This window comes from Lethenteron reissneri, chromosome 52 (assembly GCF_015708825.2).
Source record: "Lethenteron reissneri isolate LAM-NWPU_2019-01 chromosome 52, ASM1570882v1, whole genome shotgun sequence".
In the NCBI taxonomy this organism is placed as follows: Eukaryota; Metazoa; Chordata; class Hyperoartia; order Petromyzontiformes; family Petromyzontidae; genus Lethenteron; species Lethenteron reissneri.
Window position 1 is genome coordinate 5,441,679 of NC_083830.1, and position 15,000 is coordinate 5,456,678.

The 15,000-nt window shown below is 53.2% G+C and overlaps 3 protein-coding genes across 3 annotated transcripts in view; 2 read left to right on the forward strand and 1 right to left on the reverse strand.

Annotated features, from left to right (window-relative positions):
• The window catches only part of LOC133355870 (PAT complex subunit CCDC47-like), a 26,260-nt gene extending 15,689 nt beyond the window's left edge, over positions 1 to 10,571 (forward strand). Inside the window, exons 9-19 of the mRNA XM_061573282.1 lie at positions 1,285 to 1,468; positions 2,917 to 3,091; positions 3,643 to 3,764; positions 4,260 to 4,325; positions 5,436 to 5,537; positions 6,088 to 6,198; positions 7,031 to 7,116; positions 7,255 to 7,313; positions 8,360 to 8,469; positions 8,766 to 8,933; positions 9,176 to 10,571. Of these exons, the coding sequence (XP_061429266.1) occupies positions 1,285 to 1,468; positions 2,917 to 3,091; positions 3,643 to 3,764; positions 4,260 to 4,325; positions 5,436 to 5,537; positions 6,088 to 6,198; positions 7,031 to 7,116; positions 7,255 to 7,313; positions 8,360 to 8,469; positions 8,766 to 8,933; positions 9,176 to 9,256 (1,264 nt within the window). The 3' untranslated portion in view covers positions 9,257 to 10,571. The remainder of the gene's footprint in view (positions 1 to 1,284; positions 1,469 to 2,916; positions 3,092 to 3,642; positions 3,765 to 4,259; positions 4,326 to 5,435; positions 5,538 to 6,087; positions 6,199 to 7,030; positions 7,117 to 7,254; positions 7,314 to 8,359; positions 8,470 to 8,765; positions 8,934 to 9,175) is intronic.
• The window catches only part of LOC133355844 (cytochrome c oxidase subunit 4 isoform 1, mitochondrial-like), a 554,855-nt gene that overhangs the window by 490,977 nt on the left and 48,878 nt on the right, over positions 1 to 15,000 (reverse strand). The gene's annotated exons all lie outside the window — the stretch shown is intronic.
• LOC133355850 (cytochrome b5-like) overlaps positions 14,764 to 15,000 on the forward strand; it is a 10,862-nt gene continuing 10,625 nt past the window's right edge. The window contains exon 1 of the mRNA XM_061573256.1: positions 14,764 to 14,991. Within this exon, the coding sequence (XP_061429240.1) occupies positions 14,872 to 14,991 (120 nt within the window). The 5' untranslated portion in view covers positions 14,764 to 14,871. The remainder of the gene's footprint in view (positions 14,992 to 15,000) is intronic.

Genomic DNA, 15,000 nt, shown 5'->3' on the forward strand with positions numbered 1-15,000 from the left:
CACTCAGTCACACTCTCTCTCTCCATGGCAACCACTCATTCACAATCTATCTCCATGGTGACCACTCATTCACAATCTGTCTCCATGGTGACCACTCAGTCACACTCTCTCTCTCCATGGCAACCACTCATTCACAATCTGTCTCCATGGCGACCACTCATTCACAATCTGTCTCCATGGCAACCACTCATTCACAATCTCCATGGCAACCACTCATTCGCAATCTCTCTCCATGGCAACCACTCATTTACAGGCGAGGTTTTTAACATATCATACAGAGACAGACCCACAAAGACCCATAGACCCATACAGCAGACATCATCAGGGTCGGGGATCGAACCCCCGACCAGGCGAGGTAGTTAACATCTCGCTACGGGGGGAGAGAGAGCGAGACACGCAAACTCCAAATATACAGCAGCAGACGTCAGGGTCGGGATCGAACCAACGATCTCCTTCTGCATACCAGGCGAGGTAGTTAACATCTCCTAGTCACCGTGATGATGAGAGAGAGCGAGACACGCAAACTCCAAATATACAGCAGCAGACGTCAGGGTCGGGATCGAACCAACGATCTCCTTCTGCATACCAGGCGAGGGAGTTAACATCTCCTAGTCACCGTGATGATGAGAGAGAGCGAGACACGCAAACTCCAAATATACAGCAGCAGACGTCAGGGTCGGGATCGAACCAACGATCTCCTTCTGCATACCAGGCGAGGGAGTTAACATCTCCTAGTCACCGTGATGATGAGAGAGAGCGAGACACGCAAACTCCAAATATACAGCAGCAGACGTCAGGGTCGGGATCGAACCAACGATCTCCTTCTGCATACCAGGCGAGGTAGTTAACATCTCCTAGTCACCGTGATGATGAGAGAGAGAGAGACACGCAAACTCCAAATATACAGCAGCAGGTCTCAGGGTCAGGATCGAACCCACGATCTCCTGCACACCAGGCGAGGTGGTTAACATCTCCTAGTCACCGTGATGATGATGAGAGAGAGAGAGACACGCAAACTCCAAATATACAGCAGCAGCAGGCCTCAGGGTCAGGATCGAACCCACGACCTCCTGCACACCAGGCAAGGTAGTTAACATCTCCTAGTCACCGTGATGATGAGAGAGAGAGAGACACGCAAACTCCAAATATACAGCAGCAGCAGGCCTCAGGGTCAGGATCGAACCCACGACCTCCTGCACACCAGGCGAGGTAGTTAACATCTCCTAGTCACCGTGATGATGAGAGAGAGAGAGACACGCAAACTCCAAATATACAGCAGCAGCAGGCCTCAGGGTCAGGATCGAACCCACGACCTCCTGCACACCAGGCGAGGTGGCTAACATCTCGCGGCTCCCCCAACTCTGCCCAGGTGGACGAAGGGGACGTGTACGACGAGGAGGAATTCGAGGGGATGGACGGTCCAGCCACCCCCAAGCGGCAGGGGGAGCAGCCCCTGCACATCCGCCAGGTCAGTCGCTTGCGGCACCTCGTGCGTCCGCCGAGCACGGAGCCCGCAGCTAGAGCAGGCGTCTCTCGCGCCTCGGTCGTGGGTGCCAACCCCCGACGTGGCGCCGCTCCCGCCGGGTTCCCGTTTCTTCGCCGCGGGCCGGCGCCGTGACGGGGAATTTGCGCGCTGCAGCCGTTCGAGACGAGTGGGGGTTGAGCCCAGAGGTCGCAACCGGGTACCCGAAACCCGTACCCTACCCGATACCCGTACCCTACCCGATACCCGTACCCTACCCGATACCCGTACCCTACCCGATACCCGTACCCTACCTGATACCCGTACCCTACCCGATACCCGTACCCTACCCGATACCCGGCTACCCGTACCCGGCCGGGTACGGGTACCCATTTGCGACCCTGGTGCGGCCGGGTACGGGAAGGCCGTGAGTCACTGGTGTGTAACCGTTTGTCACTCATTTCGGGTAGGGTACGGGTACGGGTAGAGTACGGGTACCCGTACCCGGCCGGGTACGCAAATGGGTACCCGTACCCGGCCGGGTACGGGTACCCATTTGCGACCCTGGTGCGGCCGGGTACGGGTACGGGTAAGGAATCAAAACCCGTTTGCGACCTCCGGTTGAGCCCGAATGGGCCCCTCTCTCGTTTTGCCCCGTGCAACTCTCGTGTGACCCGCAAACGCTCGCGGGGTGGGGTTGGCCGTAAACGTCACAAACGGAACTTGGGCGCCGATTCCAGCTGCTTTGCTTCCCCGCTTGGCTGTGGTTGTCCCGGCGAGGCCTCCGCACGAATGCAGCGGTGCGTGAGAAATTCCACGGCGACGATTCGATCGGCGGTTTGCACGGATGGCAAACACCGTACAGCGGCCCCTCGGTTAACGATATTAATTGGTTCCACGAAAACCGTCGTTAATTGAATGTATCGGTAATCGAACGTATGAAAATACAACATGTATCTATTCACAAAAATGTATCGTGAATAATAATGGGACCCCTACGGGAGGCGGATCGGTAATCGAAATATCGTTAATTGATGGCATCGTAAACCGAGAGACCGCTGTATAACAGTAAAACCGTAGAATGGAAATAATAAAATAATAAAAATAAAACATAATAAAATAATTTTCACGACGTTTCGGCCACAACGCAAGCAGCCGTCCTCAGGTGGAGAACAGGTCTGTCTTCTCGACAGACCTGTTCTTCACCTGAGGACGGCTGCTGAGGACGGCTGCTTGCGTTGTGGGCGAAACGTCGTGAGAATTATTTTATTATCTTTTATTTGTATTATTTTATTATTTCCATTCTACGTGACTTTAATTTGAATGATAATTATTCTGATGAACGTCATCAGTTTTTCCTTTCGGTTTCGTTCCCGATGACGTACGCGTACGGACACAAGGGGGGGGGGGGGGGGCGTGTTTCGGTGACGTTGAGATCCACCGGTTTCCTGCAGGTCCCCTTGGGCATGCACACCGGCTGGGACCGCTACCAGCTGGAGATCCTCATGGCGGCCGGCCTCTCGGCCTACATCCTCAACTACCTGTTCGGGCGCAACAAGAACAACCAGCTGGCTCAGGCCTGGTTCAACGCCCACCGCAGCCTGCTGGAAACCAACTTTGCCCTCGTCGGTGAGTTTCATCGGACCCGTAGAGTTGCGTAGAGGTCCCGTGGGGTGAGCGCAAGGACGGCAAGTCCTCGCTTGCAACGCGCGGTGTTGGAAACGTGCGCGGTGTTGGCAACGCGCGTTGTTCGCAAACGCGGCGTGTTTTTGCTGTAACGTGGTTCTTCCATTCGGGAACACGGACTGCACGCCGTTAAAATGCGGGAACACGCGCCGTTATGGCATGGAATGTGCACCGTTATAACGCGGCTTCTGAGCAATCGACAACGCGGCGGCGGTGTACCCTCAGTGAATTGTCCCGCCAAATCACTGCCTGGCGTGCGTAGCGCACCGTATCTCGGCACACATTCACCGTCACGTTATTTGTGGGGAAATCGTTTCCTTTTTTTTTGGAACGCAATTGACCGCGTCCAACGGAAAGCAAGCGAGAAAGAGATGGCGAGAAGCCGCGCTTTGAGCCACCGCTGTTACCTCCCCCCCCCAACGCCTCCCCGAGTTGACGTAAAATGCCGATCGCTTTCTGAGTCTCGTCTCTTCTTATCGACCGCAACCGCTCAGGTGACAACGGCACGGACAAAGAGCCGACGAGCACCCTGCAGCTGGCCCAGGAGAACGACCACGTGTTCAGCCTGTGGTGCTCGGGACGAGCCTGCTGCGAAGGGATGCTCGTGCATCTCAAGGTAGGACTTTTTTGGGCCGAGTAAAGCGTCGACATGGCCGATGCCGGCTGCCGTTAAAGTAGCGACACGGTTGACGTTGTGAACCCTGGGATGCGTTGTAGCTGGCCTGTGAGTTGTTTTGTTGAAAAACAAAAAAAAAGTAGAGACACACCGGGGCAGCAACGGTAGTTGCGGCGATTTTGCGGGTCCGTGCAACACCCAAACTGTGGACTGTATAGTAAAGCCCACAGAGATGCGTAGAGGCACGTGGAGACTCGGTGGATATAAATGCGGTATACAGAGACACACAGACATCCGTACCGGGTATGGATGGCCCCTGGGGCGCGTCCCATGACCTCCTGCCTGCGTGCCTTCGACACTTCACGTGGCCTCGAAGTCCACGGTAGTCCGGCACAAGCGCCGTGCTTAACGTGGCCGCCACTTAGTGGCGAATGTCGGTCGTGGTTGTTGTTGTGTCACGCTAACATTGGTAACGATGCCTCCACCCCGACACAGCTGCTGAAGCGGCAAGACCTCCTGAGCCTGCTCACCCGAATGATGAGGCCGGCATCCGACAGCATTGTGAGTGTCTCTGGCCGGCGTGGCCGAGTGATGTCGCACACAGATCTCGGTCCGCATGCCTGACGGTGATACTGAGAGATGTAGGAGGCCGCCGGTTGTGGGTCAGAGGTCAGAGGGCTGAGGGTCCTGGGTTCAAGTCCAGGCAGCTGCCTGCGATTAAATCGGGTCCTCGTGTGCTAGTGAGTTGACAGTTTCAGTCTGGTCGCCCAATAACCGCACACAAAAAAAGAACCCATCGTCGGAAATGTGGTTCTGCACTCGACGTGGCAAAATTTTGGTCCCCCGACGATTGAATTACCGCCTTGACCATTGTGCGACGGGACCTCACTCTCACATGCAGTGTGAGCGAGAAGCGCCGCACCCTAACTGTGTGTGGACCAGAGGTCGCCCGTCTCTCGGATGTGGCCCTTCGATGAAATCCCCTTCCGCTGGCTGGGGCCGTTCTCCCAACAAAGGGGGGGGTGGGCGGGGGGGGGGGGGTTGCCACTGCTATGCGAGAATTTTCCGAAAGGGGTGCCTCGTCCCGTGACGCGAGGCCGATTGCACGGTTGGGATGCACATGGGGGAAAGAATTTCGGAAACAAATAACAAGGGTTGAGGGACAATTGTTTTTACGTAAAAACTTTTTTGGGCCATGGCGCACCAAGCGAAGAGTGAGGGCGGGGGAGGAGCATAAGTAAAGGATGTAATGAATGGGAAGAGAGGAAGAAAGGAACGGGAAAGGGAAGGGTTGCCCGGACGGAAGTTTCCAAACGACGCACAAGGGGGGGGGGGGGGGGGGGGAGCAACTGGGGTTCACAATGAAGCGGCAGGAAGGAAGAAAGAAATGATACAGACAACCAGGCCGGAAGAGGGGCAGAATGGAATGAGTGGGCCGAGATGTCGGGGATGAGAGGGCGAGGGGGGAAAGGAAGGAAGAAGAGAAAAGGAAGCAGCGAGCAGTAGCGAGCTGCGAAGTGGAGGAGCGGGGAGTGCGGGGAGAGCGCGCGGGTGGATTAGGGATGATCCGGAGTGCGGGCAACGAATGGAGGGACGGTCGAGCCGATTGAGACGGGAGATGTTGGACTCACCGCGTGTGGTGGGGTGCGTGCGTTCAACCGCATGTGACAGCACGTGAGCGTGACGATGAACGCGGAAGACATGGAGAGCTTGGTGTTCATGCTCGGCAGCAAGCGCACCGTTGCCAAGCTCCACAAGGAGCTGGAGGACCTGGTGAGTTTTGGTTTTGCTCGGCAAACATTCACCGGGCGAGACCGTCGTCCGCTCCGCAGTGGACGTTGAACGCGATAAGCCACTCCGTTGAGCTGCTATTTTTTTTTGCTGGGTCGTTTCTGACAAAGAAGCTAATTGATCAGTCGGATTTATCCGGTAAAATAAGTTTTAAGTAATTTACTTCGCTTACATTTCCTATACTTTGCACTCCGATCGTGTTTTTGCATTGTTTGTTGTTGTAAATGTCTGTGAAAGAGACCTTTATAGCTCATCCAGATTCCTCCAGTCTCAGTAAAGATTCTGAATCTGAAAGCGGGTTTGATTTCAGTCGCAAAAAAAAATCGGTGCTCACCCGCGAAACGATCGCCGATCAACAGAGAGATTAGTCGCAAGCGAGGCAGTCGACGTGCACAGCCCTCGAGCAACGTTACCGCACGCGTCGAGGGGTCTCTGTCGTCAAAGCGCGTCGCGTTGATCCGCAAGTCGTGCGAGGGGCCCATGGCGGTGGCGGCGTTGACCTTCCTCCCCGTGAACATGTCGTTCCAACCAGAGCCACTTTTGCCCGGAGAAGCCCAAGTCCGGCTCACGCTTCGGTTTGCCCGACTCGGTCGCCATCCTCAGCGAGAGCGGCGAGGTGTCCGACGCCATCCTGGACGACCGGGTAACCTCCACGGCGCGTCGCTCTGCTCTGAGAAGTCTGTAACTTTGTGTTTCCGTTTGTACTCGCAGCGTCCATGTGTTTTGTGTCCGTCCCTCCATCTTCTATCCTCCCTCCTTCCCTACTCCCCTCTCTCCTTACTCCCCTCCCTCCCTCCTACTCCCTCCCTCCCTCCTACTCCCTCCCTCCCTACTCATCTCCCTCCCTACTCCCCTCCCTACTCCCCTCCCTACTCCCCTCCCTACTCCCTCCTTCCCTACATTCCTCTCTCCCTACATCCCCTCCCTCCCCCTCCAGCCAATCCAGCAAAACTTTTTCCCCAATATCCAGTAACAAAACATTCACAGCAGCGCGTCGATGCGTGTGGGATGTCGAGCGACGCGGGAACCCAGCTCGACGCTGTGGGATGCGCGCAACGTCACCGCCGCGCGGGATTCGCGCGGTGAAGTCACCACCACAGTTGTCCAGCCAGAAACATCTTTTGTCGTATTATGGTATGATTAATACAGGCTTGCATACCGCACTGCTCCATGGGCACCTGCTCAGCGTACAAGAGATCAGCGAGGTACTGGGGTCATTTTGCAGCTGGCACCTGGTGTGTAACGAGCGACGACCTCGGTGTAACAAGCGTAACTTTAAATGTCACGGTTGCAAATGTTTGTAAATGCTGTGGATTTGCTCTCCAACACACCGGTGTGCTGTCCTAGTGACGAATTGACCACGTTCTATTTACGTGACAAACCTTACTGGTTGGCTGTGTCTGGTGGTGGCGGGCGTAACGACACACATTTATATATTTACGCGATCTCACCGAATGCAAATGTTTGCCTTGCAGATGGTCACCTTGCTGAAGAACAACGCGGAGAAAATCGAGTCCATGCACTTCTCCGATCAATACTCGGGAACCAAAATTGTTCAAGAGTAAGTGGGGGCACGGCGGGGGGTGGGGGGGTGGCGCCGGGGGGGGGTTGCACGTAGTCGACATCGTGCACCGCGCACGGTCGCCACCACCGTCGTTTACTAACGGCAGGAACACCTCATTTTTCTCGTCTTCTTTAGAGAGGGGCAAGCGGTCAAGCCGCCGGAAACCCAGAAGACCCTTTTGTTTACATTTAACGGTGAGTTTGGGTTTGCTCGGGGGGGGGAAAAAATAAATGTTTGCCAGTGGAGAGTTCCCACGATGGTGACGCAACGATTTGAAGGTGTCGCGGTGATGCGTGAAACGTGAACGTCGTGAGTGCCAACGCGTGTTTCGCATCGCAAGACTCACAAGACTTTGTGTGTGTTAGTTTGTGCGTCCTTCCCCGGCACCTCCGATTAGCACGGTGAGAAAGAAGTTGGACATACAGACAAGAGAAAAGCCCGGTTTGAGGTTATTTCATAAGACTCGGGGAGGATCCTGCTGTCGTGGGAAGACTCATGCCACTTGTTTCCCCAATTAAGTCAACCGCGGTGTAACCATTCCCCATTTTGGAATTATTTAAGCGAGCGATGCCGGTACGTAGAGCGGCCTTCTACTCGTCTTAGAATGACGCTACGAGGTCTTTTAAATGTTTTTTAATAATAAAATAGGTTTACAATTTCTCAGCTGTCTCCCCGACAGACCTGGTCTTCGCCTGAAGACGGCTGCTTGCGTTGTGGCCGAAACGTCGTGAGAATTATTTGATTGTTTTATTTTTATTACTTTATTATTTCCCTTCTACGTGACTTTACCGAAAGAACCAAGAAGATGAATCCCTGCAGTCACGAAAGCTTTAAATCGAAATTTAAGGTTTACATTTTTTATTATTATGACGACTCAACGCGAGCCCAGTACAAAACGCCGATCACACAACGGAGGGGGGGGGGGACAGAAACTCCCCAAACAGCAGCCCCTGATTTCGGCGCGACAGGTGCCCAACGAAGGGGGGGGGGGGAAATTGGGCTCACTGCCCCCACCCCGGTGTGGCGGGGGACCACGTGCGGAGACGGGAAGGATGGGGACGGCATGGCACTGGATTTTTCACGGTCGCTGTGAAGCGGATGACGCGTAGTATCACATGGTTAATACACAACCGCAGCATTAACCGGGGCGGCCCGCCGGATTCGAACCGGTCCAACCGCCTCTACCGCTGGGCCCCGGCAGTACTAAAGGTGGCCGGTTGTTCGTTGGGGATGTGCGCAGTGCCAGGGAACGGCAGGAGCTCCACCCAGGACATGGAGGCGATGCTGCCGCTCATGAGCATGGTCATCTACAGCATCGACAAGATGAGGAAGATCCGGCTCAGCAAGGAGGTGAAGACCCCACTCTGGCACTCGGGGGGGGGGGGGGGAGGGGGGGGGCGGCGGGCAGGCGGGTGCAGACGCGGTGAGAAGCGTCAGTTAAATGCTTCACTAAGAAGCCATCCGCGAGATGCGTCAGAAGCGTCGTTGAAAATCGTCGGTGAGAAGCATCGGCGAGATTCGTCGGTTAGAATCGTCGGCAAGATGCGTCGGTGAGGAGCGTTGGCGGGGAGCGCCCGGGGGGGGGAGAGTGCCCACGAGAAAGCGTCCGTGAGCATTTCCTCGTGCCGCGCCGCTCGATGTCGCAGGCCAAGCAGAAGGCGGACCGCAACCGCTCGCACGTGGCCGAGCTCTACCAGAGGCTGGGCCACGCGCAGAGGCAGGAGGCGGCGCAGACGCGGCGCGAGGACAAGCGCCGCGCGGAGAAGGAGCGCATCATGAACGAGGAGGACCCCGACAAGCAGCGCCGCCTCGAGGTGAGGGGAGGGGGGTGAGGGGGGTGGGGGACAAGGAGAGTGAGGGGGATGGGGCTGGAAGCGGCGAGATTTATTTTGGGTCGCGGGGTCTCCTCGGGTTCTCATGGACGACGGGACCTCGGGGAGCGATGGGCGGTGGATTCTTCCGTGTGTGTGTGTGTGTGCGTGCGTGTGCGTGGGTGTGTGTGTGTGCGCACTTTTGGTAAAACGCCGACCGTTTGAACGCCGTGTCCTGCCTGCAGGAGGTGCAGCAGCGCCGGGAGCAGAAGAAGATGGAGCGGAAGCAAACCAAGATGAAGCAGCTCAAAGTGAAGGCCATGTGATGGAGGTGGCAGAGAGAGGTAGGAAGAGAGAGGGAGCAGAGAGGGTGGAAGAGAGAGGGAGCAGAGAGAGGGAGCAGAGAGAGGGTGGAAGAGAGAGAGGAAGAGAGAGAGAGAACATGGTGCTCTGCCTGCCAGCCGTGGCATCGGCCGCAGGGAATTTTATTTTAAGCCAAGGAGGGTAAGGGGCCTGTACGGAGGGCGTGCATTGCTCCCTGTCCCTACTGCTGTTGATCGTTACAGTGGTAACAATTTGTATTGTGTCAAGACTCCAGCTTTCGTTGTAATTAAATTCGACCGAGAGTGGGAAAACTGCGTGTGGTAGTTGTGTTTTGCGACGCGGTTCGTGAAATGTGCCGGTGACCTGTGTTGTTGTTGTTGTGGTGGTGGGTGAGGTCACTCCGGCCAGGAAGAAGTGCTGTACGTGTGCTGTGCGTGTGTGTCGTTTAGTGTTTCTTATCTGGGCCATTGCCTCCTTGTGTGAATAAAAAAAAAATACAAGAATTATAATATCAGATGAATTGGATACCGAAAGAACTATGCAATTGTTTGGCAAACTACTGTAGAATCAAAAAGTTGTATACCTTTTAAAAATAGTTCCAAGCATTTCACACGGGGTGCGGGACACAAATTAGTTTGAATAAGAGATCTTTAATTACGTGACAATAAAAAAAAAATGTAAAAAAAAAAAATTGTTGAAATGTGATAACGCGTAATGAGAATATTGAGGGAAATGTCTCAAAATGATCATATGCAAGCGCAGGACATTGTTACTTTAAATGTATCGTTCACGCAGATGTCGATGGGTAATGAATGAGGCAATCGGACGCGCACGGCTGAGGATATGGGGAGGGAGAGACGTGGAGAGAGATACAGACACGCGGTGATAGAGACGAACATGGGGAGACAGATGAGATAGACACGGGGAGAGTGACACGGGGAGAGTGACACGGGGAGAGTGACACGGGGAGAGTGACACGGGGAGAGATGAGACGTGAGGAGATGGACACAGATATGAGGAAATGGACGCCGAGAAAGACGTGGAGAGAGAGGGAGAGAATACCAGGCGTTATATTTAGTGGTGGGCAGCGCAGGGCAGTGCTACAAACTCCCCTGTGGTGTTGTACAGCACATCTACGCCCCCACGTCATTCACCAACCTGCGGCGCACAGACGTGGGGCAGGCCTTCATCCAGCAGTGGATTGGCACCGAGGGCCGATACGTACACCGTAAGGGCAAGGGATTAGCCAGGTACTAGGGCTTCCACTTGAATGCCTTGGCATCCCAAAGCTTCATATTCTTAGGTTTTTTCGGTAAAGTCACGTAGGTGAAAAATTTAAATTAATAAAAGTAAAATGAGAATAAAATAAAAATCATGACGTTTCGGAGGCAACACAAGCTTCCCTCTTCAGGTGGAACCGTCACAGCACGATTGCTGTATCACTTGATACAGCTATCACTTGATACAGCTATCGTGCTGTGACGGTTCCACCTGAAGACGGAAGCTTGTGTTGCCTCCGAAACGTCGTGATTTTTATTTTATTAATTTAAATTAAAATGTTTTACCTACGTGACTTTACCGAAAAAACCTAAGAATATGAATCATTGCAGTCACGAAAGCTTCAAATCTAGAATCCCAAAGCTTCTTAACATCTGAACCATTCCCCGATGCCCTGAAGCTGCCTCGTCTATGGGATCCCCCCTACACCCACGTCCCTGCCCCCCAGTGGCAGCTGTCCCTACGGTTCACGGCAGCATCGGCCTCACAATGGGTGAGCATTCGAGTCTGCCAGGCGGGAGGGGGGGTGAACGTGCAAAGTTTTCAAATGTGTACTTTAAAAATGAAAAATAATGATGATTTAAAAATGTTTTGGCTTAGATCGCGTAAATGTATAAATGTGTCGTAAAACCTGCCACCACCTGACACAGCCAACTAGTAAGGGTTGTCACGTAAACAGAACGTGGCCAATTCGTCACTAGTACAGCACTAGTGTATAGTGTAGTATAGTAGTGTAGTGTATAGTGTACAATAGTGTAGTGTGTAGTGTATAGTAGTGTAGTGTATAGTAGTGTAGTGTATAGTAGTGTAGTGTGTAGTGTATAGTAGTGTAGTGTATAATGTAGTGTACTAGTACAGCACTAACCGGTGTGTTGGAGAGCCAAGCCACAACATCTACAATCTGAGTACGACGTTTCGCCAGTTATTACAACGAGCTTAAAAAAAACTCTTATGGATATTGGTCGCGAAAGCCTTGAAGTGTTAAACAATTCCAATTTGTAACGCGCATCGATTTCACTCGCCCCGAAGGCCAGCGGTGACACTGGGGCGCGGAGCTCAGCTCGGAGATCCGCTCAAGTAAAAAGAGTGAAATCAACAAAAGAAGATTCTAGATTTGAAGCTTTCGTGACTGCAAGGATTCATATTCTTAGGTTTTTTTCGGTAAAGTCACGTACGTAAAAAATGTAAATTAATAAAAGTAAAATAAAAAATAAAATATTTTATTTTAAGAAAAGTAAAATAAAAATAAAATATTTTATTTTTAATTTTACTTTGATTAATTTTTATTTTTTAACTACGTGACTTTACCGAAAAACCCTAAGAAAACAAAAGAAGATGTTGCGTTTGAGAATGCGCTTCAAGAAGGGGTGGGTAAAAAATTTACCCGTAAAAACAAAGTTTTTCACTATAAATCCTTTATATGCGTGGCGGCTAGAGTCCTCTCGTCCTCTGGCTTGAGATGGCTGCCACCTATGGGTCAGATGATTGCCTGCCATCATTAAGCAATTGGTAATTAAATATCATTTTTTTTCCCAAAAAGTGTAAAATTTAGGAAAAAATGTTTCACGAAAATTGTCACGCACAACGAGTCTGTGTGGAAAATGTCAGCTCGATTGGATCACGGGAAGTGGGTTAAAACACGACCGAAAGATTTGCACGGTTGTAAGCGCGCAAGCAAGCAAGCGCGCAAGCAAGCAAGTGAACTTAATATAAAGGATTTAAAAAGTCAGCGCTGCGAATGTGGAGTGGGGGGGAGGCGTGGTGGTGGCTGTGTTCCAGGTCGGAGGAAGGGCCGACGACTGGGAAAAACGACGCATGGCGATCGTGGTCCTGGATTCGCACGAATAATGTTGGCCCAACTTTCCGTGTCGGAGTTTGCCGTAGTATGTCACGATCGGCTATACAAGACCCGCGATATCGCGATGATCAACTATCGGTTTCTATACTCTTTGGTTCTTTCGGTAAAGTCACGTGGGTATAAAATAAAACAAATCGCGACGTTTCGGGTGCAACACAAGCATCCGTCATCAGGTGGTTTCTCTTCAAAGCTGCAATTATGACTTTTTTTTATCGCGTTGCGTTTTGTGCTTTTCTGTACTCGGAATAAAGATTAATCGAGCGGCTCTGCAATGGGAAGATCGCTCGACGCACGGATGAGACAAGTCTTCTCGCTGTTGCAACTTTGAACACAATCCGTTTCGCACATGCGCTGCTGCTGTAATACGAGAACGATTACGTCACACCGTATTACGTCACGGTTACATCACGCCGTACTATGTCACGAGAACGATTACGTCACGATTGTCACCATTGCATTGGGATTTACCCCAGTAAAACAGTTTATATTGGTAGGAACCTCCTGGTTACACCAGCCCACAGGGGATTATTGTGTCCGTCCATCGTGCATCCAAAAATGGGAGGGGTGGAGAGGGGAGGGTGGGGAGGGGAGGGTGGGGCTGGGTGGTGGGAGGGGTGGGGGTGGGTGGGGAGGGGCTGGGTGGTGGGAAGGTTGGGGTGGGAGGGGTGGGGCTGGTCACCCCGTGGTGCCCTTATAAAACGCAACGTTTAATCTACTCACGCCGGCTTGTGCCCGCCCTCACAGGCATATTTGCGGAAGACACCACGCCGCCGTTGACCCTGGCCATTGACCGAGCAACCCGACGTTCCTACCAGCTCCCTCCGCAGGAATGTGTTAAAGCGCCGCTTCAATTAAATAGGTACCGTACAGTGGCTATTTACTTACAATTAATTTTTGCATTCGGCGTTCCAGAAATGTTTTCCTCCGGAAAAGCCGAAATTTACAAGAAACAATACGATCATCACAAAATGTATCAGTCCAGTGTGGACGATACGATTATCGTCGATCTGGTATCGCATGATATCGCGAGCTGTGAGGCTTAGCTTGATTGCACATTCTACAAAACCAATGACGTGGTCTCCCCTCACACGCATCCCCCTTCATCCCCCTAAAGCCACGTGGTCCTCACTTTACCAAACCCAACCACGTGCCAGGCTACGTGCACGTTAAGGCCACGTGACGTATCGAACGCCCGCTGGCAAGGTCACGGGACAGACCCATCAGGTGCCACGGGTTGACCGACTGAGATGACTTGCTGGTCGATTCACCAGCTGTTCTCCCTACTGTGCCAAAGACCAACCAATAACCAACGCCCTCCATTCGCCACTAATAAACGGTGACGTCACCACGGTGCCTGTGCCAGACCAGGTGCACTTTGAGGCCACGTGAAGTGCAGAAGGCTCGCTGACAGGAAGGTCTCGGGGCAGACCCGGGTACCATGGGTTGGTCGACTGAGATGACCGGTAAATGCACCACCTGTGCCCCCTACTGTGCCAAACCCAACCAATATAACCAACGCCCGCCATTTGCCACTCAGGGACCGTCCATAAAGGACGTCACACACCTGGGGGAGGGGGGTCAGACATTTTTAACGAGGTGGGGTTTTAGAAATGTGACGTCACATCAAAATGCGCAACTTTAAATACATATAAATGTTTTCTCCTACAACATCAGAGTGCAGCGCCACATTAAATACGCACTACAATGACAATAGTTTAAAGCGATTTGAAGCATGTTTTATTTTGGGGGGGGCGGGCAGAGCTTTGTGACGTCATATTTGAGGGGAGGGGTCTGACTTTTTGTGACGCCGCGTGACGAGGGGGAGGGGGGTCAAAAATCGTCCAAAATCGCGTGACGTCATTTATGGACGGCCCCCTCAGTGACGGCGATGTCACCACGGCGCCCGTGCCAGGCCAGGTGCACTTTGAGACCACGTGGCAGAGGTCGCAAACGGGTTTTGATTCCTTACCCGTACCCGTACCCGGCAGCACCAGGGTCGCAAACGGGTACCCGTACCCGGCCGTACCCTACCCGTACCCGGCCGGGTAGGGTACGGTCGGGTACGGGTAGGGTACGGGTATCGGGTACCTGATTGCGACCTCTGGGATGAAGCCATGTTGCAGGCGTGGGTGGGTTGATTCTAGGAACTTGAATTGTGAGAAGAGACAAGACGTTAGGAAATGAGTGACAAACGGTTACTCACCAGTGACTCACGGCCTACCCGTACCCGGCCGCACCAGGATCGCAAAAGCGGATACCCGGTCCGGGTAGCCGGGTAGCCGGGTATCGGGTAGGGTACGGGTATCGGGTACCCGGTTGCGACCTCTGCCACGTGGTTTCTCACCGTCACATCCCCCCCCACACACACACCCGGAAACCACGTGACTCAGCTCGCCACACCCCCTCACCCCCTCAACTCCTCCCACTCCGGGTGTCACGTGGTCGGAGCAATCGGCCCGTGCGAGAGATCGGAGGAGGAAGATGGCGATGGCGGGCGAGAGTTTGATGCGGATGGAGGAGGTAAAACAGCGGGCCGCGGCCGGCCGCCTGTGCCTCGTCATCCACGGCAAGGTGTACGATGTCAGCGACTTCGCCGCGGAGGTGAGGCTG